This window comes from Podarcis melisellensis (assembly GCF_964234715.1).
Source record: "Podarcis melisellensis genome assembly, chromosome: 1".
Lineage (NCBI taxonomy): Eukaryota > Metazoa > Chordata > Lepidosauria > Squamata > Lacertidae > Podarcis > Podarcis melisellensis.
The window spans coordinates 79,094,103-79,119,820 of record NC_138528.1 but is presented as its reverse complement, the minus strand read 5'-3'; the positions used below and the strand labels follow the sequence as shown (position 1 = coordinate 79,119,820).

At 45.4% G+C, this 25,718-nt stretch overlaps 1 protein-coding gene across 5 annotated transcripts in view; it reads left to right on the top strand.

The window, feature by feature from the left end:
* Positions 1-24,429, top strand: part of MYRF (myelin regulatory factor) — a 95,837-nt gene extending 71,408 nt beyond the window's left edge. For 2 of the 5 annotated variants that reach the window (XM_081930397.1, XM_081930401.1), the window contains 18 exons: positions 65-155; positions 1,109-1,174; positions 4,305-4,505; positions 4,596-4,704; positions 5,821-5,930; positions 6,577-6,737; positions 7,740-7,812; positions 8,546-8,634; positions 9,883-9,951; positions 11,219-11,299; positions 12,896-12,984; positions 13,437-13,610; positions 13,930-14,226; positions 14,724-14,811; positions 15,856-15,930; positions 16,602-16,707; positions 18,043-18,117; positions 18,381-24,429. In XM_081930397.1, the coding sequence (XP_081786523.1) occupies positions 65-155; positions 1,109-1,174; positions 4,305-4,505; positions 4,596-4,704; positions 5,821-5,930; positions 6,577-6,737; positions 7,740-7,812; positions 8,546-8,634; positions 9,883-9,951; positions 11,219-11,299; positions 12,896-12,984; positions 13,437-13,610; positions 13,930-14,226; positions 14,724-14,811; positions 15,856-15,930; positions 16,602-16,707; positions 18,043-18,117; positions 18,381-18,467 (2,041 nt within the window). In that variant the 3' untranslated portion in view covers positions 18,468-24,429. The remainder of the gene's footprint in view (positions 1-64; positions 156-1,108; positions 1,175-4,304; positions 4,506-4,595; positions 4,705-5,820; positions 5,931-6,576; positions 6,738-7,739; positions 7,813-8,545; positions 8,635-9,882; positions 9,952-11,218; positions 11,300-12,895; positions 12,985-13,436; positions 13,611-13,929; positions 14,227-14,723; positions 14,812-15,855; positions 15,931-16,601; positions 16,708-18,042; positions 18,118-18,380) is intronic. The other 3 variants (XM_081930398.1, XM_081930399.1, XM_081930400.1) reach the window with 3 other exon arrangements.
* The last annotated feature ends 1,289 nt before the right edge of the window (positions 24,430-25,718 follow it).

The following is a 25,718-nucleotide window of genomic DNA, read 5'->3' as shown; positions in this document are numbered from 1 at the left end:
GAGTTATGATTAGGAGTGCATTAAATTTTGCATTTATCTTCAACCCACTTTGTTTTGTTTTCAGGTACTTCATGCTGGTTGTGGCCTTGCAAGCTCATGCCCAGAGCCAGAACTACACTCTGGCTGCTCACATCTCGGAGCGCATCATTGTTAGAGTAAGTCCCTCTTTTCTCCCTTTCCCTTGCAGGACATTGTTCTCCTAACTCTGAGCACCTACAGCTCTTGACTTGACTTGATGGGGAATTCTTGACACTGGTACCAAACTGTCCCTGATTCCACAGCACCCCTTGCTGCTGCCCCTTTTCCATCTGCAGACCCCACTATCCAACTCCTCCCTGGCTTTCTGCATCCTCATTTTCTCCTTTCCACAAATAAGGCCTTTGCAAACACCAAGTAAGAGAGATCACTTGCTTCATGGTTCCCAATAAGGAGATATGGGCAGGATTGGAAGGTTTATTGCTGAAAATGGTGCCCAGGGGCCATGGAATGTAAGACAGCTCTTGCACCCTCTGCAATAGAAAGAGGAAGCCAAGGTTGCAAGTAGGAATGGTGCAACAAGATACCAGCCCTGCAGTCATATCATTGATTGTGCTGTTCTGCTGCCTGGATGCCACCATTAAGCTTGCATACCAGCATGCAGCCCTGCTCCAAGGCACAGGGCAAGTCATATGGCTCAGATGTTAAACCAACTCACAATATTGCACTTGTGCGGACACATGCTTAAAGGTTCATGGGAAGGGGATTTGGGGAGCTCATGAGGGTGACTTATAGGAAAGTCACATCTAATTTCACCTAGGTGGGCACAAATGTGTAAGGGACTCTTCCCCATGTCTCCACTAGACATTGCTTTGGGCCCCAATGCATCAGTTCTGAAACTGATGCTCTCAAATGGGTTCAGCTAGTTGGATGTCTGAGTAAGCATCTTAAATAGTCTGGCTTCTTGGACTTTAGGAAGCATGATCTTGGGGGAAGGGCATATGAAGAAGTCATGGGTGGCTCCTGTGCTTTCAGAGAGCCTTTTACAAACAAGGAGGACACTAGGCTGTGACTTTGTGGTTGGCTGTCTCCGCCCTGCTGCCTTTTTAAGTGCTGTGTCCATTTCCTCTAGCAAAGGGCCGGTTCGGGGTTAAAACACAAACAGAGGGCGGACGGGGACCCCGGAGTCTGCAGACAAGTAAGTAGCATGCTGAACTATGCAGTCTCCGGGGTGGAGTTGGGGGGCTCTTTTGTAGAATGGGATGAGAGATGCTTCTGCCCTGAGCAGAGCTTGCCCCAGTCTTGTCAGTGAGGCTAAGGATCTGTCTGCACTAGCACAAGAAATGTGGTTTGGTTGCACATCAGATGCACAGCTGACTCATTTAATCCGCAGTGAAAATGGTGTGAGCACCAGAGTGCTTGTGGAACATGTCAGAAGCTGTGTCACATCCATGGCTGCTTCTCTGTAAACCTGACACTTTTATTATGACACCTTTTACATCATTCCTCTACATGTGATATAATAGTACTTACACAGCACCACCCATTGCAGGATTTCATAAGCAAAAAAAAAAAAAAAGGCCCAGTCTCAAGAAGCTTTAGTCTAAACATTGGCAGGTGAGAAGGCAGTGTTGTAAGAGGTGGATTAGGAATGCATGTGAGCAAATGCAGTTAGCATTTGTTTCAGCTGGGGATCTTAAACCAAGGGCTTCATGAAAAAGGTGGGTTTTAAGGTGGGATCTGAAGGATGAAAAAGTGCATCCTGCAGCTGCTTGCCTGCCTGGGCTAAGAGGACTGATTGGAACACTGATGCATTGTAATAGATTCATGAAACTAGGACTATTTGGATCTGCCCAAAGAACAGAGCAGCACATTTTCAGGAGGACAGATCACATTAAAACAGTTGTGAGGGTACTTAGAATAAGGCTCATAACACATGTAATCGCAAAAGAGGAATAATGGGAAACAAACTCCATTTAGTATTACTTTTTAGACATATAACCAGAACTGTGTTAGTGTGTACTTTTTTTAGCTCTGAACTTTTGCAAACGGTAAATTTGCATAGAATTAAATATTTTGCTAGTCATGGAGAAGTGCAAAGGCCTCTGAGGGACACTGAAGCCCTTGCCACTAGAAGCCCTACAGAAGCTTCTCCTTGGATTGGGAAATTTCACCAGACAGTGCCTGGTGAAGCCCATGAGAGGTAGGAGCTTGGGCGGGAGGAGAAAGAGACCTCCTGAGAATCTTGAGATGCTGGAATCTGCTTCCATTGTGTGTTCTGTGCAAATGTACAAAAGCAAATGTTTTTATTAAAAAACCTTGGCTTTTTGTGCAGAATACACACAGTGCTGCTTATCACCTGCCCAGTCCACAGAAGCTTGGCCAAACGGCAGCGTGACTACAATGCATTTTTGTGAACTTTCACGCAGAGGTGATGGTTAAATAGGAAAGTGCTATGTCAGATAACACTCCCATTGAGCACAAGGAGTGAAATTATACTTCTGTACCTAGCTGGTTAAAATTCCTCATTCCTGTGACTGTGCATCTCCCACTTTCTAAACTTTCTGAACTCTGGATAGCATCACAGTGACTGTCTCTCCTCTTATTCAGATGTCCATAATGTCATGAATTTTGAGGAGAACATGTGAGGGAAAGGGGGTCAGAGTTTGAGAATGACTAAACCCCCAGGTTCAGCTTTGGAACAGACTTGCATTGTGAAAGTGCAGCTCTGAACTGCATGAAATAGTGATAAAGAAGGATGCATAGGAGTGTTTGTAGAGGGGTGTTTGTGTAAAGCATGAACAACGAGCAGAATGAATCAGTTAGGAACATTGGTGCCTAGAAAGAGTTACATGAAATTAGCTGCTGAAGCCCAATTCGTATCAGATGCAAAACTGTGTTTCTGTGCAATTTTTATTGACCCAGTATGCACATAATACCGAGCCAAATTGTGATTTAGCATGAACGTGTGTTCCCAGGGAGGATATTGCTGCTGCTGTCCTCCTTCTCCAGTCCTGCACTGCTCTCTTTTCAGCCATGGTTTGGTTAAGCCCTTGTCAGGAGCTGGACTCATAGTTTGTCTCCTCAGACAATATGCTAAGCAGGCAGGAGCAAGGGCAGTGGAGGAGGAAATCACTTAGGATCTCCTCTCCAGGAATCCACACATTTGCAGTAAGCCGTGGTTTGGCTTGGCATCACATGGAAACCTGAGCCATTGAGCCCCTACATCAAATAGTGCTGCTTCCTGGACTTGACCCATGTGCAAAAGGTCCTTTTCCCGAGAAGCCACAATCTGCCCTTACTACATTTGGGAATAGGGGCCAGGGGCTTCCAGACAAGGCAAGCTTAAGCCCCAGGAACATATTGAGAAAATAAGCACCATCTGAGATGTTTGCTCCTCCTGTTCTCTCCTGTCACTCTTGTGCTGGCTTTGCCAATTAGCTCATCACACATTTATCATCACCATCACAACCCTCATGCAAGCCACCCTATCACTTCCTTCACAATCCCTTGGGGATTTGTTTTGCAATGGTGATGCTTTGCCTCATAGCTAGAATTCCCACACACCTCTCCTGCTGAGAGAGAAAAGCTTGCAACTTTATCTTTATCCGTTGTGGGCTGGAAAAGGGCATTTATCTCAGCAGGTCTGTAAACACACACTGACTCAGAACCAAGGCTCCTTCTGCTTAGCTTGCAAAGTGAACCAGACAGCCTTCCTCAAGCTGTAAACAACTTACTGTTGTGCATTTTGTCTAACTAGGCTGCAAAGTAAGTTTTCTTGGAGGCTGTGTTGCTGTCTCCAAACATGGACAAAAAGCAGTGTGTTCTTATCCATGCTGATGGTCATAAAACTTGAAAAAATGAAACTGGAATTCCCAAAATACTCTGCAAAGCAACTTGCATTTCATCTGACTGCAAAAATGTGCACTGAGTTGCCTATAAGGTGTAGTGTGCAAAATACTTGTAGAGGTGTTGGACCACTAAACACTGTGGAGGGCCCTTATCAAAGACTTGCCACTCTGCATGATTTCAATTGCTCTGGTGGTTTGTTATTCTGTGCCTGGCTGACTCATTTGCTTATTTCTCTTGCCCAGCTTCAATATTGGTTGGTGGGCAACATTTTTGTTTTCAATGATTCAAATCAGTTAACTTGCGCAAAAGAATTTCCCCCTGCATTTAGGAAGAGGGGATGCGACTGTTCTGCATTGGTCTTATTTTAAAAACAGCAGGTTTTTTCTCCCCAATAACTTTGTTGTTCTCTACAGTTCTGTGTTGTTGACATTAATGTCCTATGGGCATCTCTGCCCTCTTTTCTTTTCTTTTTGCAGGCCTCTAACCCAGGCCAGTTTGAGAGTGACAGCGATGTACTCTGGCAACGTGCTCAGCTCCCCGACACCGTCTTTCACCACGGCAGAGTTGGCATCAACACAGACCGCCCAGATGAAGCCTTGGTCGTCCATGGCAACGTAAAAGTCATGGGCTCCCTTATGCACCCATCAGACATCCGAGTAAAAGACGACATCCAGGAAGTAAGAGCTTGGCCCAGCATGCCTTAGTCAGTAGGATCTCTGCTTAGGAAATGCAGTCCAAGGTCATGATTGTGGGTCTTATGGTTTCAGGTGGATACCACAGAACAGCTGAAGAGAATCTCCCGTATGCGACTGGTGCACTATAACTACAAGCCAGAGTTTGCTGCCACCGTAGGCCTGGAGAACACATCAGAGACAGGTACAGTCCTCTCACTGACCCCGAGCTTCATCCTTGCACCTCTGTTGTTCAGGAGTTTTAATGCTAGCAAAAGTGTCAACATCCACTTTCACCCAAATCAGGATATCGACGATTTAACATATACCCACTGTTGGCCTGTACTTGGGACCTTCATAATAGTGTTTCCTGTCTTTCTGCGAAACATCCCTTAGGCATACTAAATTGTATGTATACGGTATGTGTCATCTGATCATTGGTTCTGATGTTACAAATATATGACACTCTACTTCGAGGTCACAGTTAGTGAAAGTCCCCAGTATTGCAGGGCTTGGAGGAAATGCTTTGGTCTTTCGCAGTCATTGCCATTCATAGAATCATAGAATTGTAGAGTTGGGAGGATCTTGAGGCTCCCTCTAGTCAAACCCCCTGCAATGCTTGTACGTATCTATGGTAAAAATCAAGAAATGGGTCTCACAAAGTACATTTGGGCTAAAGGGGGATCTCAGGTCTGAACTGGATAATGACCCCTGAAGTAGCACATGTCTCTTCCAGCTGCTAGCTTTCTGTGTGCAGGTATTCCTTTTGCATGGAGAAACAATTTAATTATTTAAGCCCCACCAACAGATTTACGTATGCCCTGATTATCAGTCTTCACTAAGGGAGGCTGCAGGGAGGTTTTCTGCAGCAGACAAATAAAGCAGCCTTCCCCAACCTAGCGCCCTCCAGATGTTTTGAGCTACAACTCCAACCATCTCCAGCCAGTGTGGCCATGATGGGTACGACTGATGGGAGCTGTAGTGAAAAAATCTGACAGCTGCCAGGTTAGCAGAGGCTGACATAAAGTGTGGGCCGCATCCTCCTGCCTGGGAACACATATTTGCTTTATAAATTGTGAATCTACCCTTAGTTACTTGCTTATTTCTACCCTCCCATAGGCTACATTTGAGTTGTTTTCTCCTGCAGCATATTTTATACATACAGTATATAGCTGGAGGTATGTGCATCACAGAGTCCCCTACCAGCATTGGTCTAAACTCCCTCATACCTGATCCTAGCAGGTGCCTCTGGGATTCTAAGGTTGCATTTATATTTTGTGGCCCAGAGCCACTGTGATGCATGCTTCCCATTTCTGTTCAGGTGTCATTGCTCAGGAGGTGAGGGAGATTCTCCCAGAAGCAGTGAAAGATACTGGGGACATGGTCTTTACCAGTGGGAGGACTGTAGAGAACTTCCTAGTGGTGAATAAGGTGAGTGGAGCCCTTAGAAGAGGAGGCAAGCAACAAACAGAAAACAAGTTTGATAGTAATGACAGACTCTTTGGGCATCATTCCCCACTCTATATATTTTTACCAAAACCAAAGCCAAAGCTGAAATGGGGGGGGGGGAGAGATTGAGAGATATTTGTTCAGGGTTTTCAGGCCACTCTGGAAGAAAAAATTGAAGCTGGGGAGCAAGGACTGAAAATGCTTCTTTCCTTGCCCTCAAAGACCCAGACCCTCGGGCACACAGAGCAGTCCCAGAAGGCAGCCCTCTGATGACCATTCTGGTGGGAGACACAGGGGGGTGTTAAGTATCTAGGGGCAAAGTCTAAGGCAGAAATCCTATGTGGGTTTTCTTGGGAGGAAACCCCATTGAAAACACTGGCATTCTTTTCTGAGGAAACATGCATAAAATTGGTCTGTTAACTCAGTGATAAGTAGATTATAGGCATCAAAGAGCAATCTTTCTGAGATGGAGGTGCTCTTGCCTTTGCATGGAAGGAGCAGGGTGGCGGTGGCAGCAGTGGGGGGGGGCGGTTTGTGGTTAGGGAATGATTGTACTTCACCAAAAACTAAGGGCATAATGTGAGGACCTGAGCACACCCAAAGAGAGTGTTTATTTTGTCCATGCTAGGAGCGCATTTTCATGGAAAATGTAGGGGCTGTGAAAGAGCTTTGCAAACTGACTGATAACCTGGAGACCCGGATTGATGAACTGGAGAGATGGAGTCATAAACTCGCCAAACTCAAGCGACTGGACAGTATGAAATCAACTGTTAGCTCTGGAGCATTCAGGTACTACAGAGACCTGTGTAAAAAAAAAAAGCAAAGAGAGGGGAGTAAATTTAATATTCTAACGTCTTTTCAGTATTTTCAACAATATAGCTCTGAGTAAATGGGTTGGTACGCAGGCTGCAATGATATACACACTTTTAGGAATAAATTATGTTCAACACAGTTGAACATCTGAGTAAGTAAGCATAGGAATGCATTGGTAGAAAAGCAAAAAGAACTTTGACGTATGCTTAGATACGTACTCAAGCTAAAAAACTTGTTCCTCCACTGACGCCTCTTCTACCACACTCATAACGGGAGGGCAAATATTGTGATCCCTTCTCCTGCCTCTTATGGTGCCAGAAGAAGTATTCAGTTCAGGCCTCTGAACAGAGAGTGTCTCAGTGATTCAGAAGACTCTGTCTACTTAGTCCTCTCCCACAGGAATAAGATCTTCAGCTAGAGCAAGCATCTATACTCTCTAAAGATAACTTTCCTGTAAATCTGCATCTAAAAGTCCCAGTTTAAAAATCCGTTTTAGAGAGTACTCTGTTTTCAAAGAGGAATAGTGAAAGTAGTAGAAACCTTCACTAGACACCCAGTAAGTTTAAAAACAAAACAAAACCCAAACTGTTGTGAATGACCCATTTGCTAATTAAACCCCTCTCTGGTAGCACCCTGACATTCTCCTTCATATAAGGACCCCTTCGCTGCACCTTATTCCCTCCCACCTGTGTTGAGTTTATGCCTGTGAACCAGCTAGATACCTATTCTGTTATCTTCTTCTTGGCAAAAAATAAATATTGACTACTTCACAATCCTATATTGGTTTATCTCCCCATTCTCCAGAAAGCGGCACCAAATTCATTGTGGTCCGTGCGTATATGTGCTAAAATTTTAAAAGCAGAGTGTTTGTTAAGAAACAGATTGGTAGTGGGAGAGGGAGGAGGAGCAGAATGAAGTGAAATTAAATATGATAAGGAGTGCTGATCTGGGTGCATCCTAACTTTCCTTTCATTGTAGCCAAGCAGGGAGTCAGTTCAGCCGTGCAGGAAGTGTGCCACACAAAAAGAGGCCCCCCAAAATGTCCAGCAAGGTAAGAAGCCTTTGTAAGGGAGACACATGTTGTAATCTGTGCTGTGATTGCTCATGTGCATGAGGCACATTTGTGTTATCGAAGCTGGTTCTGGCACTTGAAAGGAGACACAGCTGCTGATTCTGTAGGCTGGGTTTGGGGCTCTTGATTGTGCAGCACCTCACCATCATAGTGTGCAGATGGAATCGAATGTTTACCTTTGAGTCCCACAAGCCAAGTTGTATTTGCTGAGGGTGCTTGTTAAGGGGTTGGGTGAACGTTAGCACATACAAATTGAAAACACTTGCAGACTGATATTTATGGTCTCTGTGGGCTGAGAACTATTTTTGTATACATGATGCATTCCTTGATCTGATTTTTTCCCTGGTGTCTGAGCTGACTCTTGCATTCCTGCTTCATCCAGCAACCTTCCCTTGAAATAATTTGTGTTCTGTTTCCTCTTCAAAAAGTCTGCATTTTCATTGCATTTCATAATTTCTTCACCAACTCAGGGTTCTCCTTTATTTCCTTTATTTAGTAGCCTTCTGAAATGTGGTACCAAAGCCTCCTCAGACATCTTGGCTCTTTCTTGGGGAGGGTGGGTGAACAGTTACCTGAGGGTCAGTGAGGAAGGGGCACATTGCAACCTGCTATCCCCAAAAGAACGACACAGAAGGATCAGAGTAGGAATACAGGGATAACTTTCTGAAGAAATTTCTGATGGTTCTCTTTCCCTCCCCTTTGTCTTGTGCAGTCCCCTTCTGTGGTCACAGACCAAGCGTGCATCAGTCAACGTTTCCTTCAAGGCACCATCATTGCCCTGGTGATCATCATGGCATTCAGGTTGGTGTTTGCACACCAGGGCTGTTTCACACTCAGCAGATGAGTGTGGTGCACAGAATTGAGAATTTGAACCAAGAAGAGGGCCTTCTTGGTAGTGGCACCCACCCTATGGAACACCCTCCCACCAGATATCAAGGAAATGAACAACTATCTGACTTTTAGAAGACATCTGAAGGCAGCCTTGTTTAGGGAAGCTTTTAATGTTTGATGTTTTGTTGTGTTTTTAATATCCTGTTGGAAGCCACCCAGAGTGGCTGGGGAGGCCCAGCCAGATGAGCAGGATATAAGTAATAAATTGTTGTTGTTGTTGTTGTTGTTAGGGGCTTCTGGCCTGTGAGTGAATGCTTATCTGGTTATGCTTATCTAGGGGTGGGCCAGTTTCATCCCAAATGAAGGTGAAGCAATGAGTGCTTTCTTCTTAGCACTGTGCTCTTGTCTCTTGATTGTTGCCCTAGAATCACAGTGAAATGCACCTCAGTCATGAAATCCACTTATTTTAGGTTGCATGTGACAAAAGTGTGGATATCATTTTCATGAACACGGCTGAGCCTGTCCAGTGTATTGCTGGTTGCTACAACCGCGCTGACGGCAACTACAGTTACTGTCCTGAAATCAGAAGAAAATTAAGTGAATCACTTTGCAGTAAAATTGAAGAGCCTGGACTTTTTAAATTTACTTTCCCTCCCTCCTCCCACTTTTTTAGGGGGTGAGGTTTGCCACCACATTTTTCAAAATAATCACAGCAATAAGGAGAACTAGAAACCTGTTTTTGGGTTTTTTTAAGACTAGAAAGCGGCTTTGTTGGAATTTTGGAGTTCTGGTGTCTCCTCTTTTAGTTGGCAAATCCTGTATGTTGCACATCCTGTATGTTAGATAGGCAGCCATGGGATGTCATGCAGAAACTGATCTGTTGTGTTTCCTGGTATTGTTTTTTGTTTTTGTTTTTGTTTTTTGTTTTACTATGGATTCCTGGCTATGAGAGTCCACTTGCAATAAATATGATTTCAAATCAAATTGCACTTCTGGGTTGTTGTTCTTAGGCAAGTGCCCTTTCTAACCATATTTTACTTTCAAACTGAGTTGGCGAGGTATGCCACTGAGTATATGTACTCTTTGATGTCCTGTGGAGTAAAGATTTCCCTGGACTTGAGTTAATCATACACACAAAGGCTGACCTGTCTGGAGATAACTTCCTTTTCCTCCCTGAAATATTGAAAGGCTCAGTTTCCCTTCTCTTCTCTTTCACAGTGTGATATCCATGTCTACCCTCTATGTGCTGAGCTACCGCAGTGAAGAAGATGTTGTGGATATAGAAGGGTACGTAGCTCCATTTCCTGCCCCCATCCCTCCTTTGGTCACTTGCTTCGTCAGAAAGGGATGCATCTTCCTTTCGATACCCTAAGTAGGAAAACGCGCAATCATGAAAGAAACCTTCAAACCAGAAAGGCGCTAGAAGATCAGATATGGAAAAGAGTGTAAGAAGGTGTTAAGAAGACCAGATATGTTATCTAGAGGGGGGAGGATGTCTTAAAGAATCTCTAATACAGCTGGGGTTTGGGGCTGTCAGCTTGGTAAAGAAAAGGAGCACCTTACAATAAACACTGCCCAGGTCCTGTGGAATACATCAAAGCTGTTTCTTGGAAATATAGTCCCTGAGGAAATTTTTTATTTATTGTGATTTATGGATGTGGCCCCAGAGGGAATTTATCTATTTATTGTCCCTAAGGGAAATCTCTTTATTTAGGGCTGGTTTCAGCTACCCAATTCTACTAACAGAAGCCAGGGCAAGGACCCCACAGCAGTGCAATGAGACTTTCCCTTGCTTGCACTCCCCCATGCCCCTCGAGATCCACTTGGGAGGGTGGGGAGAACCCCCAATGAGTTTTCTGGCTAAGTGGACATTTAGTCAGACTAAGTGTCCTAGTCTGACACACTATCCACTAAATGGCACTGGCTCTCCCATAACCACAACTTAATGGCATGAATTGAGGGATTCCCAGGAAGCCAGATTCTATGCCAGATCTGCATGGTGAATACACAGAAATATATAGAGATGCATGACTCCAAATATGTGTTGGCTAATTTACAGTAACTGAAGGTCAGAGTCTTGGGGTGGGATTCACCAGTGAGTCCCATCAGCACAAGCCTTATGTGAGGGTGTCTGCTTGCACAACAGGGTTGGCTGGACCCCCAAAACTGGTGGGATTGGGAGAACCCCCAGAACAGCACCAAAGGAGGAGAAGGGGATTGTTCTGTCTGACAAGCTGCAGTGATTGCGATGACTAGACATTCACCATAGCATGGCATTGAATTCGGCCCATAGGGAATAAGCATTCCAAGCTTCTTTGTCTGTGTATACCCAGAAGTTTTAGATGGTTCACACCACTGTAGGAATACTTATTCCTAAATAATTGATTGATCTTTCTCTTTCCCTTTTCTACTTGTTTTCCTTTCTTTCCATTTATTTCTCTCCCCACCTCTTTTCTCTGTCTGCCCTTCCTCCTCATCCAAATCACCCCTCCTTGTGACTTTTGTTGTCTGTGCCTTTCATCCCTCCCCCCTTTGTTTTCCTGTTGCCTTGCAGTTCTTTTGCTGTGCCGACCACTTGCCTCCTGGCTCTCTTTCGGCACAGGGGTCCTGGCATCCCAGTTGCCCTGTGTCCACGGTATGGTCCTTCTTTTTCTGTATACTGTTGATGTAAATGCTGCATCCTTTCTGATCGTGACTTGTGTTTCTATGCCACCCACTCTTCATCTTCTGTGTTTTTCTTTTTCTTTTTAAAGCTGCCTATATTTTAGTAACTCCTCTTCCTAAACAGAGCAGGGAGACACACACACACACACACACACACAGAGAGAGAGAGAGAGAGAGAGAGAGAGAGAGAATGTAAGAGCTCAGCTGGAGCAAGTGGAAGACCTATCTAGTGCAGCATTTGGTTCTCACAGGGGCTAACCAGATGCCTAACTAGAAGTGCCACAGGCAGGACCTGAGTGCAACAGCACTCCCACACTTGTGGTACCCAGCAACTGCCTCTGACACTGAAGGTAGCACATAGCCACTGATATCCCCCACAAATGTGTCTAATCCCCTTTTAAAAGCATGCAAGTTGGTGGCTGTCACTACATCTTTTGGTAATGGATTTCAGAGTGTAGCTCTGGGCTGGGTGAAGAAGCCCTTTCTTCTACATCTTCCAACATTCCATTTCCTTGGATGACCCGAGGCTCTAGCATTATGCAAGAGGGAGAAACATGTTTCTCTATCCACTTTTCCCACACTGTGCATAATTTCATACACTTACACCCTCTTTGACTTGCCTTTTTTCTAAACCAGAATGTCGCAGATGTTGTGACCTTTCCGCACAGGGGAGTTACTCCTGTCCCTTCTTCATTTCACTGTTTGAATGAACATTCTGGAGCCAAGCAGGGCAATGAAATTTAGGCTGAGAGGGAGCCACTTGGGTGGTGCAGTACCTAAGCTGGGAATTAGGCAGCTGAAAGCACAATCCTAATCATGTTTCATCAGAAGTAAGCCCCCTTTTCAAATTTCATTGGAATTGAATGGCATTTCCCAACCCCACCCTCACCCTGGAAACATTTTTGTTGTTGCTGCTGTTGCCCAAAAACTCTCACAGCATGAAGTCTACATAGCAGCCAGCACTGCAGCAGATAGCTAACCTGCCTCACCAGTGAGGGAAAAGAAAGGCCTAAGGCTTTCCTTCCTGTGCATCAGCATAGGGAACAAGTCCTCAGGGTGTGGATGGAAGAATGTCTGTACTTGCAGAATGCAGTTTACAACTACATATAGATACAGCTGTGTGGGGGGGGATGACATCTATAGACACATCAAGTGGAAATAGTGCTTCTTCAATTGATATGGACTAGAGAGAGACCATGGCCCTGGTCAGAAGCCATTTGTCAGATTCTGAACTTCTCTTTCCATCTCACCTTTGGGCATTTGCCATCCCTGGAGTAGACTGTCGAGATGGGAGGGTTGTAATAGATACCTGGCAGCAATTTTAGGCTTTGCCTGATCTGTTCACCCATTGACACTTTGTCAGGGTGTCCTCCTTTTTCCATCCTGCTTTCTGTCTTGCTTTCCCCTCCCTGTCCTCCTTTCTACAGCCTCTTTGCACCCTTCCGTTCCAAACCTTGATGTTCAGCTGCCTCATTAATCCATCTCTTTCTGTTAGCACACATACCATTTTTTCAATATATATATGTAAAGACTTCAAGTGACATTCCCCCCCCCCCTTGCATTCTAGGTCCAGTCAGAACATTGATAAGAATCAGATTATGTTTTCTACTGCTGCCTCATCAAACACACCTGATGATGCTTCCCTTAAACAGCATGGTAGGTACCAGTTGTGGCTGTCTCTGTGAAAATGTCTCCCAGGCTAAGCCAGCCAGGTGTTCAGCTGGAAAGTCAGGCATGGGGAACGTGGCTGGTCCCTCTTGTGTGTTCACATGATGGGCAGGTTGATCTACCATTTCACCCAAGAAGCAGCTGTCCCCCTACTGCAGTAAGCTTCATTTTTAAAGAAAATCAGCACTACACATCATGGGCAGCTTCTGCTCACTATTAATGGCGAGGGCCAATGTAATACATGCCATCTGCTCATGGACAAACTCAGTCCATGTGCACGCAGAAGGCCCATATTGAAATAAATAAGTCCCAAAGTGGTTGCATGAACTAGGCCTTACAATGCAGGAGGTTATTGTGTGTTGCTCTGTCTCTTTGTAATTTTACTCTGACCTACATAGAACTGGTCTGGTATTTTTTCATTATTATTATTATTCCTACAGCCACAACACATGTGCCTGAATCGCTCTATGACTTGCCTGCCCATAGCATATTAGTCTGTTTCGACCCGCCTTGTTTCTCCATGTGCTGTTCTCCTTTTCTGAACACCATTCCAAACAACGTATCTTCTGATGCAGCTTCTGAGACTACCACCCCAGCCACCAACAACCGGACAGGTAAACGCTATTCTGTCTTGAACACACAATTCAGCTTAGCAATAAGGCGTTTCCGCTCGCCTGACAGAATGCTGTCCCCTTTCCTCCCCTTGTGTGCTTCCACATGGAAGGTTTAACTAACTCCTATACCTTTATCTGATTTGCATTGCATTGTTTCCAGCAGTTTGCACTTCCCGAACATATAAGGTACAATGATAACTTAATGTTGGGAGGGTAGGTATAAGTTTGGTGTATGGAGAAAAAGTAGTGAAGATTCTTGCCCTCACATCAATTTCAAGGCGCAAACCATAATTCTTTTCTCATTGCTCTACCTTCACAGATCAGAGCCTCATGTCACTGCTGCCAGTGACCAACATCAAAGCTAAATCGAGGGGAATCACTGGCAAGGTGACTTCCCATACAAAGTGGCCAAAGACCTCTGAGAGATCACGGGGCTTCAGCAGCCCCAATGCCAGCCCATCTTCCCCCTTCACCCACATCCAAGGCAAGTCCAAATACATCTCCAACCTGCCTCTAACACGCAACAGCTTCTCACCTGGGCAGACACGGCAGCGGCGCAGCACCAACAGCCAATCAGACTCCGAGGAGCCCAGCACAGGAAGCACAAGCCAGGAGGGTAAGCATCCCCTCTTTTCCTTGTGACTGTTTGCTGTATATTTAGACCTTGACTCAGGACCTGAGCACAGCAGCACACTTTGCACCTGCAGTTTCCAGCAACTGGGATACTACCTCTGACCATGGCGGCAGAGCATAACTAGTGTGGCTAGTAGACATCAGTAGCCCTGTCCTCCATGAATTTGTCTAATTCTCTTTTAAAGCCACCCAGGTTGGTGGCCATCTTTGCCTCCACTTCATGACCTTAGAAATCCCTTCCAGCATTGTTCCCTAGCCTGGTGGCTTCCATAGGTTCTTGGACTCCCAGTTCTCAGGAACCCCAGCAGCTGGTCAGGGATGGTGGGAGTTGTAGCCCAGCAACATCTGGAGGGCAACAGATGGACAAGACTGTATTATATAGCCTTAGGAGCTCTGATGGTTCTCCAAACACCCATGACTTGGCTTTGCCTGCCATGTAGAATAACTTTCTTCCCTGTATGCATAATTTCCCCCTTGCAGGTAAAGCTCCTGTGCTCCAGTCCATATCACTTGTAGAGAGCAACGTGGTCATCACGCCTCAGGCCTGTGCTGCTGGTGATGAATGCAGGTGGGTGAAGTGCTGTCCTGCCATAACCTTTGTTAGGCCAAGTTCTCAGGAGACTGGGCTTCTCCCAGGGGGAAAATGCAGGCAGCTGATAAATGAACAAGTCAGGATTTTTCCATGCATTATCTTTATTGTCACGCCTAGACCACTTGCGTAAGCTGGTTTTGTGTTTAGTGACGGAATCATTATCAGATGTGGGTTCATGTAAAGGAACAGCAGGGAAGTTTGGACACGTGGCAGAAGGCCACGTTGAGGTGGAATGCTTCTGACCAGAATCCTCAAGTTGCCATGTGAGAGAGAGACTGTAGATTTATTGGGAAGATATGCTCTTGCTGGTAGTGCACCTGCTTTTCATACAAATAGTCCCATGTTCAAATCTCTGGTATTTCTAATTAAAGGTGTCTCTGTTAGCAGGGCTAGGAAGAAACTCTGCCTAAAACCTTTAAAGTAGGAGTGGGGGAACTTTCTCAGCCGCAGGGCCACTTTCTCTTCTGAGCACACTTTTGCCAGAGGCAAAAGCAGGTGGAACAACTATTGTAAATGTTACCTTTCTACAGTAAGCTGGTTTCTACACGCACACACACGCACACACTCCTCATCCCCCTCTGCCCTCCCTACAGGCAACTAATAAATTTAATCAGAGTTCAAGGACACAATCCAGGCAGGCGTGAACACTCACTGAGGGTGCAGAGTTGCACTGTTGAGGGGCATGAACAGGGGAGAAAAGGATGTGGCATGGGGAGAGTCACAGGGGCCAGATAGAATGACTTGTGGCCCCCAGGTCAGAGGTTCTGCGCCCCTGCTTTAGAGTGTCCCTGCCCTCTCAAGAGCAAGCAATACTGGACAATGCTGGATGGTACAATGGCCTTCCACAGCCTAAGGCTGTTCTCCCAGCTGGGGTCCAGCATGATATAACTCCCCAGGGACTGCATTGGATTATGAGCTGGAGGAGTCGGCGTGGCCTGGTTCCAATGGGGAGGGATACAGCTACCACATCTAGAGGCGGCTGCTACATGTTATGCTGTTGTTTTCTGTCTCTGCATACAGGACGGGGAACATCACATACCGCATCCCCATCAGCAAGTTTACTTCAGTGAACACAAATCTTACTCTGGAGATGAAGTGAGTAAGAATTCCAGGGAAGACAAGGGGCTCTGGGGAGGGGTGCAGCCTCAAGTGACATTGCAATGGTCAGCAGCCAGCTGAATATCAGGTGGGAGTTGTGAGCAAGAAGGACTCCATCATGGTCTCCGAACTGTAGGTGGAGAAAGCAGAAGAACCCACAAGCAAGGAACTTCTGTCTGCTGTGTGTTCATCTGTCTCTTTCTTTTCACGTCTTTCACGGCCCTGAACCATGGTGAAGACAGAGGCAGGACAAAGGAGAAGGGCTTTAGCTCAGTGGCAGAGGGATATGCACATTGTTCCACCTTTGGGTTGTTTTGAGGTGCTTGCACTATAGGGTAACAACAATGAGATTTTTAAAAAGAAAAGTAAAACTGGTACCTCCGTGGTATGAAATTTTAGGAGGAAATTACGGGGCATGTACCTATTGTAAATGAAGCAGTATGACCGCCGCAATTTTTTTGCAGGCGCAAATGGTATTGAAGGTGCAATCATGTATAACCACTCTAATAGCACAATGAGCATGAATTATGATGAATGCTCAATTAAAAAGGGGGTCTTTAAAGGTTCTGCAGGTGAGAGTACCAAAGTATGACAATGTCGCATATCAAAACTGCTTACCTTGTTGCCTCCACTAAACATCCTCCTCTGCCCTTTCCTCTCTCTCCCAGCACCTCCTCTGCTGTGTCTGGCTATTTTTGTGGTTTTGCCTCCAGCAACCCATGTCAGCACAACACTGTGAACGCGGACAGCTTCTCTGATGCAGCAGGCACCCAGGTAGGACCACAAAGTATCATGGCTGGCAGGTGCTTGCCAGTTGCACCCCTACCCTACGTTGCTGCTTGTAATAGAAAAGGAAACTGGTGTATTTAGTTTCTGCACACTGTTGGGTGAATGCCCTTTGGATCCTCTTTAAGGCTGCAATCCTCTACTCACTGAACTGTGAGTAAGGCCCACTGAATTTCTGTATGTATAGTATTGTGCTGTAAAGGAGAGAGGTAGAAAGAGGCACACCTGTCAAGGTTGTATGTGAAGGCTTTCCTGGGAGATAAAAATGCATAAACATACATAAGTAAACCATCTTCATAACAGGTCATCATTGGCTTGTTCAGCTATTTAGTGCTTGGCATGTGGTCTACATTTTTAACCACATGTTTTTCAGAATAAGTGTTGTCTCTTATTTCAGAGCAAATCTGGGGCAAACAGCATTTGGCCTTAACTGCATGTTTCTGTCATGCCTTTGAGTGCAGGTCTTCAACTCCACCCAGTTGCTGGCATGGGGAGCAAAGAACTGAAATAGCCCTACCGCTATGTAGAACCCTGATGATATAATAATAATAATAATAATAATAATAATAATAATAATAATATATTTATACCCCACCCATTGGGTGGCACTGTGGGTTAAACCACAGAGCCTAGGACTTGCCGATCAGAAGTTTGGCAGTTTGAATCCCCGCGACGGGGTGAGCTCCCGTTGCTCGGTCCCTGCTCCTGCCAACCTAGCAGTTTGAAAGCACGTCAAAGTGCAAGTAGATAAATAGGTACCACTCCGGCGGGAAGGTAAACGGTGTTTCCGTGTGCTGCCCTGGTTCGCCAGAAGTGGCTTAGTCATGCTGGCCACATGACCCGGAAGTTGTACACCAGCTCCCTCGGCCAATAAAGCGAGATGAGCGCCACAACCCCAGAGTCGGTCACGACTGGACCTGATGGTCAGGGGTCCCTTTACTTTTACCCCACCCATCTGGCTGAGTTTCCCAGATTACCACAATTCTTTGTGGAAAAAAGCCCACACAAGGGCAGAACTACACAGTTAAGGTCATATGTAGTTTGACCTTCACGGTTCAGTAAGCTGCATTTTCCAGTTCAGTAAGATCTTAATTCTGTGTATCCCCATCCCATATTCTCTGCCCACTCAAACCGTGGCTACAAGAGAGACACAGCACCTGGCAGTGGTAGGTGGAGTACTGCATCTTGCTGCCTGTTTCTCTCACATCAATTTTCCACTACAAAGAGGGAACAGAGAGCAACATGCATTAGCTCTCTCTCTAGCACAGGCAAGAGAAAGAGGTCGTTTTAATCCAGGTATGGTTCCTTTTCCCTCTTCTGTAGGGAGTAACATACCATTGGCCTGTGGTGATGATGCCGTTCCAGGAGTTCACCTATCACTTCCGATTTGCTAAACCTGTGAGTATAAGTACCTGCAATATCCTCTCCCAACCTAACAGCCTTTAGATTCATCATTTAGAGCTGGGAGGGGGGGGGGTAATATCAAAAGATGACCGAGTCAGAAAATTTAGTCAAACTCCCCTTACCCAAATATCTGAGTGTTTGCACCCAGACACAGGGCCTTGGAGATGCCTCTTGTTGTTGTTGGCTAACCTTTGTTCTTCTGTGACAGTTTCCAGTTCCCTTGAACCTTCTTTTTCTTCCTCCCAATCTCATCACAGGGCCAAGCAAACTGCAGTACTGCTGTGGAGCAGATGGGCTCTCTCTTCACTGACTATTACTTCCAATTCTACTGGCTGTGTGAGTGAGTCTTGGGAGCACCACTGCCCTTGGACTGGAACTGAAATGGGCCCACAAGGCTCATTAGACTGGATGTTCCCTCCTATGAGCCCTCAAGTCCTATTCTGTTGCCTCTGTCATCAGCTGGTGTGGTTCTCCCCCACCCCACCCTGCGGTGGAATATCAACATTAGAATGCCAAACAACTTTGGGGGAACGATGCCACCAGCAAGCAAAACATGGAAATACTGAGGCATCTTTTTCCCCCTTGACATGCCAGATGCTTGTCATTCAGTCCTCCAAAGGCCTTACTTGTTGTAGAGACATCGACATTCCTTCTTTTTCCTCATTTTTACACTGGATTTGAAAGTTCTACACTGGAGCCATGCCTGGGTTCAATGTCTTTGGGCACCTCAGAACTACAAAATACAGTTCAGCTGGGAAGAGATCTCAGCACCCAGAGAGCCAACGAAGCGGCTTTCTTAGACACTGGCGTTTCTCAACGATGACGCTGGGAGTCCTTCTCTAAAGCTGAAACACTGGAATTCTTTCTGTAAAAGGAATATTCTGCCTGGCTGTGTTTGCAAGTCATACACTGGAGTGTCTGACCTTCTGGCTGGCAGCTAGCCTCTTCTCTCTTTAACTTATGCTCTGCAGAAGTCCTGGTGACACTGGAACACACAAATGACCAGCCGTTTCAAACAGCAGCAACCAATGGAAAAGCAATGGGATTTGCCTCTGGCTTCCCCCCTCCCTCTCTCTCTCGCCATATAGTTACATTCCAGGGAGAGAAGACCTCAGTAACCTCACAAAAACAACTCTCAGGCAGGCTAGTTTTATTCCCAATGTGCCTTTTTTCAGGATTGGATAAATACGCTTCTGAAGAAGCAAGCTCAAATCTACTTGAGGAAAGCAGTGTCTGAGCTTTGCCTCTGGAATGATGTAACATGCATTGGCATCCTAGGGCTCCTACCGCGGCCCATACATTGAGAGCAGCAAAAAAATGCCTTTCAGCCCAACAAGCACATGGCACGGCCCTTGCTCAGCAGGAGACCATCCCTGAAGTTGAAGAGGGAGGCCATCAGAAGAGATCTACCCTACACTAAACGTATATCCAGACTGAAAAGTGTTTTGATCCCCAAGGGGTCACTTGTCAGGCAACAAACAGAACATTTTTTTCACTCCAGACCTTAAGCCTCCTTGGCATTCTTAAGAATATTTTGGGTGTATTTTGGGTAACTTACTGTTACATGGTGTTAACTTGCTAAACCACTGATCTTTCCCCCTCCCCCTCCACACAAGATCAGCTTGTTTGATTATTGATCCACTTGTCTCTCATAGGAAACCAAAGCGGGCTGTCGCTGGGCACCAGCCTGCGTCCGCATTTTGAATCGGGGAAGCGCAAGGAGTTAAGACAAATGCACAAGCACAACCACCCAGCGTTTCAGGCCTTTAACTTCCATTCAGAGGAAGGAAGGACAGGCCAACTCAGTCAAGCTCTGTTTTTGTTTTTTGTAAAACGGGTTATTTAGATTTCTGTGCAAGAGTGTGAACAGCAACTTAGGGAAGATGAGAGGACAGGGATGGGAAAGATAAGAAGCAAAATGGTTAGCTGCTGGGACTGCTCATATATTCTGAATCAGGTTATCAGTCTGCAAATCCACAGATATAAACATACTTGCCTTTGGTTTAATTCTAATGGCCAAGCACTGATGGTTTTTAAATCACATTATTGTAAACTGAAAGGAACAACTGTGTTAAGGTAGGAATCCACTTTATGATGGTGGCTGGGTTTATCTCTGTGTTGGTGAGATGTGTATTGGTGCCTGCATTCCTGGATGGATCTGCCATTTTATTAGTAGTAATGAAATTGCCCAGGTAGGCAGGCCCGCCCGCCCCCATCCCCAGTTATCACCAGTTTCACATTTGCTGCTCTCAGCTCACATTACAGATTTAATAGTCAACCCCTTTGCCCAGAGAACTCTGGTAAGCATAGTTCTGCTTGGGGAGTTCTCACATAAATTTTTCAGCACCCCCAGTAAGCTATGATTCACAGGATTCTTTGAAGGGAGCTAGAACAGTAAAAGTGGCATAAAAGTAATAAAAATGTGTAGATAATGTCTGCAGTGTCTGTTGGCGGCCCAGTGACGGTTGCCACTTTTCCTTACAATGCTGCCCATTCCATGAATGGGCATAAGGGGAAATGGCACCTGGCACTGAGGAACTACCATTCATTAGAAGCAGCCGAGAGGGGCACACAGGCATGGGCTGGGGAAGATATTGGAGACCCAGCAGAACAAGGGCACTGATAGCATCTGATAATGGCTGTGGGCTGTCTTCGCAAGGAACAAGGATATGAGAAATGTAGTTGCAATTGCTAGTGCTCACCACCAGGTGGCACCATTGCTGAACAGAGGGGAAACAAACAGGCACAATAAGAGACTTGGAGTTATGTCCCCCTTATTAACATCTCATTTTGCCCCATCAGTCAGACTGGGTCATGTAATCTGTTAGTGGCATTTAGTGCAGCCAAGGAGGGGTTTCCTCCCTAGTGAAAGAAGTGCAGAAATCCGTTTCGTAGCAATTCTATACTCTTACCTCTTCAGTAAATCCCATTGAATTTGTTGGGACTTACTTCTGGGTAGAGGGGTGTAGGTTTGCACTGTTACTCAATGTTACTTGTGAAAATGTTCTTGCATTGAATGCCAGTAATGCAAAACTGGTTGAAATCTCCCTTGTGAAACAGCCTGTTACTGACAAGCAAGCACTCTTGCTTCTCCTTACAGCCCCTGCTTCTCTCTCCCCCTCCTATGTTCCTCCTAAACAGAGTATCTGGGAGCCCCATCTGAAGACCCTTAGAATTACTGTACCACTGCTGAGGGTTCCCCCCATCCACCCACCCTTTCCTCTGCCCCTGCCGCAACTCCAACACATGTCTGGTAGAGCCAACGCGGACGGGGTAGAAAGGGCGATCTTAACCTAAACTTCATTGAATTGCTGTGGAGTCTTAGTCTGCCACACATCTACACACCACCCTCCCAGGATAGAGGCTATTGCCTTTTTCTTTTTAGGTAAGACACACACACACACAAACCCCTGAGCTATGGGGAGATCTCATTATCCTTCACAAACCTTTGGGGGACCATTGTAATGAGCCAGTGTCAGTGACCGGTATAAGATTTGTTAGAGGAAATGCTTGAGGAAGCTTTGCCCTGCCTACCTGCCACCTGATGGGATTCACTTTAACAAAAGCTACCCCTTGGCCTTCTCTCCCGTCAAGACACACTCCTTGCTGGCCTCGCTTCACAAGTGTTTCTGCCAGGTTGGACTGTGTCCTTGAGCTCTAATAATGCATCTATGATAATAATTTATTATTTATACCCCACCCATGTGGCTGGGTTTCCCCAGCCACTCTGGGCGGCTCCCAACAGATTAAAAACAGAATAAAACATCAAACATTAAAAACTTCCCTAAACAGGGCTGCCTTCAGAGGTCTTCTAAAAGTCAGATAGTTGTTTATTTCCTTGATATCTGGTGGGAGGGCATTCCACAGGGTGGGCACCACCACCAAGAAGGCCCTCTGCCTGGTTCCCTGTAACCTCACATCTCGCAGTGAGGGAACCGCCAGAAAGCCCAAGGAGCTGGACCTCAGTATCTGGGCTGAACATTGTGGATGGAGACGCTCCTTCAGGTATCTTGCTTAGCTGGCTGGAAGATAGAGAGGTGTCTGAGTATATATGGAAATTAGCCTACTGTACAAAAGTGAGATCTGCATTGACAGTCATTGCTCTGCTCACTTTTGCATCTGGCCCTGCCTACCATTGGCACATGGCCCACAGAAGTTAATGCAGGCTGAAAAGCCATTCCCCACTCCTGCCTTAATCTCTCCCAAGATTAACTGACAAAGGCATGTGAGACGGGAGGCTTATATAGGACAACATGTGTTTACCATGTGAAAGTACTGCACCTGCAGGGTTATGCAGATACTTCACAGAGACAATGGTGCTACCCAACTAAATCCACCACAATCTTCTAGTGCTGTTCCTATTGGTCCATGCCTGCTGAGTTATTTGTCGGGGGTCTTTCTTACTCTGTCCACAAAGCATGTGCTTTGATCATCCATGGAGGTTCAGTACCAAAAGACTCTTCACCATGCAGGCATCCAGCAACACCCCCAGCTAGAGCACAGTTGTTCTTGACCACGATCGGAGTGTCAAAAAAATATACTTGGCCATGGACAATATTCAGATAATTCTTCTCAACTTGGTATTAGAAAGTCAGGATCTTGCAGGGGCTGGCAATGCTCCAATTTTCTAGCAACAAGAGGCTGCTCTTCCTCTCCGTGTTCTGTGGCCCATGTGCCAATTGCCTGTTTTTTCCATGTAGGCTGAATTTTTGATTTTTTTTTTTTTAACTCCAGCAGAATGGGAGCCAAAATGGAGACTCTCCTCCCGTCACACTTCCCAGCAAAGGGAGAATCTGGTGCTCCACTGGAGGTGCTTGTGCCGGAGCTCCTCCCTGTATCGCCAACCCAAACGGTGTGGGGAGGAGCTGCAGAACAAACATGGCCTTGGGGGCTTCCTAGGACACTCCAGCAATGGGAAGAAACCACCCTGCAAGAAGCAGCTCATAGAGGAGGAAGGATCTGTTGCTTAATGACTGAGAGGCATCTTAGGCCTGGTGGGTCACTGTTTTGGTGCTCTCCTCCTGAGCAGCAGCAGGAGGCTTAAGCAGACTCCTTTCTACAGACCAGCAATAAGAAGTCTTTAGACTAGTGGTTAAGAAACCGCTGGGTTAAAAACAATCTGGTGAGGACATTCACATTTTGACCGGACTATCCCCTTACCCACTCCTCAGTGCATTAAATGTATAAAACCATTCATCCATAGTTTGTTACCGATCAAGATCAGGGTGAGGGCAGCAGGGACACGGTGACATCAGAAGTAAATTAACCAATCACTTTCTTCTTCTCCTGGTCTTATCAGGTGGCATTGGAGAGAAGGGCTGTGTATGTGTCAAATATTTTCACTGGTACATTCACATCCGTGCTGAGAATCCGATATGCATAATCCTTTGTAACAGTAGCACTCTACATTACAGTTTTAATGGTTTTATTGTTTAAAACTGCTACAACTACTTACTTTTATCAATATAGCACTTTTTTTTTAATCCCAGAGTGCTTCACAGTATTGGGGTGGGCAAGGGGACTACCAGCATTAAAGAGTAGGAGTTCTATAGCAAGGTGTTACCTGCCCATGTTTGAACTGGTATCATAGACAAAACCTGGACTGGCCAGCTCAGCATCTTCATGCTACTCGCCTGTCTCGGGAAATGTTCTCCCTACCTGCACCAATTACATACTCTCCCCAAATAGAAGGATGATTAACAACTGGGTGTTTTCCTGCATCTGATGGAGGGAGCTCTTCCGGTGCTTCTGACCTAGGAGGAAATTCTTCCTTAGAACCGGAACATGAAGCCATATCTCTCTAGCCATTTGGGGAGCCAAGAATAAAATCAAGGGTGGATATGGAGCCAACTTTTAAAGTCTGGCTGTTTCAAGGGGCTAGGAATGAGTTCTCCAAGGAAAATTCATAAGCCTTTTGTCTTTTTGTTGTTGTTTAAAGAAAAAGCTCAAAGCCTGTAAATAAAAGTTTTGTGCCACCACTGTGAGCCTTAAGGAAGATAAAGCACTAATTTGTTTTGTTTTAAATGTTGCTATCACAGCTTTAATCACTGTATATTGCCCTCAATTTCAGAGTCATATCTGTAGTACGTACTATATTAATGAAGTTTTATTGTTATTTTGCTTTGGTGGAGGATATGTGTGGTTGCTTTCCCCCCTACCATCTGCTTTTCTGATCTGTATTTATATTTTCTTTTGGAGTGCTGGTGCCCAGAACTCCTCTACTTCTTGTTTTGCTTACCTAGACCTTTTATTCATAAGAAATGTACCTATAAAAATAAATATATAAGTATACTACTTTGTATCCAAGATTGGCTCATGGCTTCTTCCTCCATCTCACAGAACTGAATTATTACAAGTAATGTTATGGTAGGGGCTCTAAGCAAAGTTTTTTGTGGGTAAAAAGAGAATTTCTGAAGCAAGAAGTGCATTTGTACTACCAGAGTAAGCCCAGTTACATGCACACAAGTCAGCAGACATTTTAGAGAAGAAATATCTGTTTGAGAGTCATACATCACTATATAAAAAAATCTATGCCTTCAGTATTGAACTACCACTTCCTACAGAAACATTCAGTTAACATAAAGGTAAAGGTACCCCTGCCCGTACGGGCCAGTCTTGACAGACTCTGGGGTTGTGCGCCCATCTCACTTAAGAGGCCAGGGGCCAGCGCTGTCCGGAGACACTTCCGGGTCACATGGCCAGTGTGACATCGCTGCTCTGGCGAGCCAGAGCTGCACACGGAAATGCCGTTTACCTTCCCGCTGGTAAGCGGTCCCTATTTATCTACTTGCACCCGGAGGTGCTTTCGAACTGCTAGGTTGGCAGGCGCTGGGACTGAGCAGCGGGAGCGCACCCCGCAGCAGGGATTCGAAACGCCGACATTTCGATCGGCAAGTCCTAGGCGCTTGAGGCTTTAACCCACAGCGCCACCTGTGTCCCATTCAGTTAACATAGCTATTTTCAATTTGAACTCAATGCCATTTAGCTATAAGAGCAAAATGCAGTTTTCATTAAGGATTTAGTTAAAACATGGAATTGAGAGAAAGCAATTAACCAAAACTACACTCACTAATCCATGGGGTACATGTCTTTTACTAGCCTCATTTCTGATATACATTCTTAATTACTATAGCCTTGGGATTTTATTTTTATTTTTAAAGCCTGTTGCCAGCTCTTGTAGTTTAAAGGTAGCTCAGAGTCAGTGATGTCCTCAAGTCAGCTTGTTATTTTAGCCTTTGTAGTTTAATGCAATGCAGTAAAAGGAACTGACATCTCTAAAGATTATTCTTTAAACCACAACCTGAGAGGAAAAATCAATATGGAGACAAAACAATAAGTAGTAGGGAGAAGATGATTTATCTATCTGTATTACACACACACACTATCTCCACTTTGCACAATTGTATTACTCATGACACAGACACCTTTATTTAACGGGCTTTCCCCTTAAGCTGAAGAGCCCCAAATATTGTGGCCTGCCCTTTTCTGCATGTTGATCCAGAAGTGGAGCATCTCAGCTCTAGTGCCTACCACAGCTGTGATCCTATGTGCCTTTTTAAATCAGAAATATGTCCCACTGCATTCAGTGGGACTTA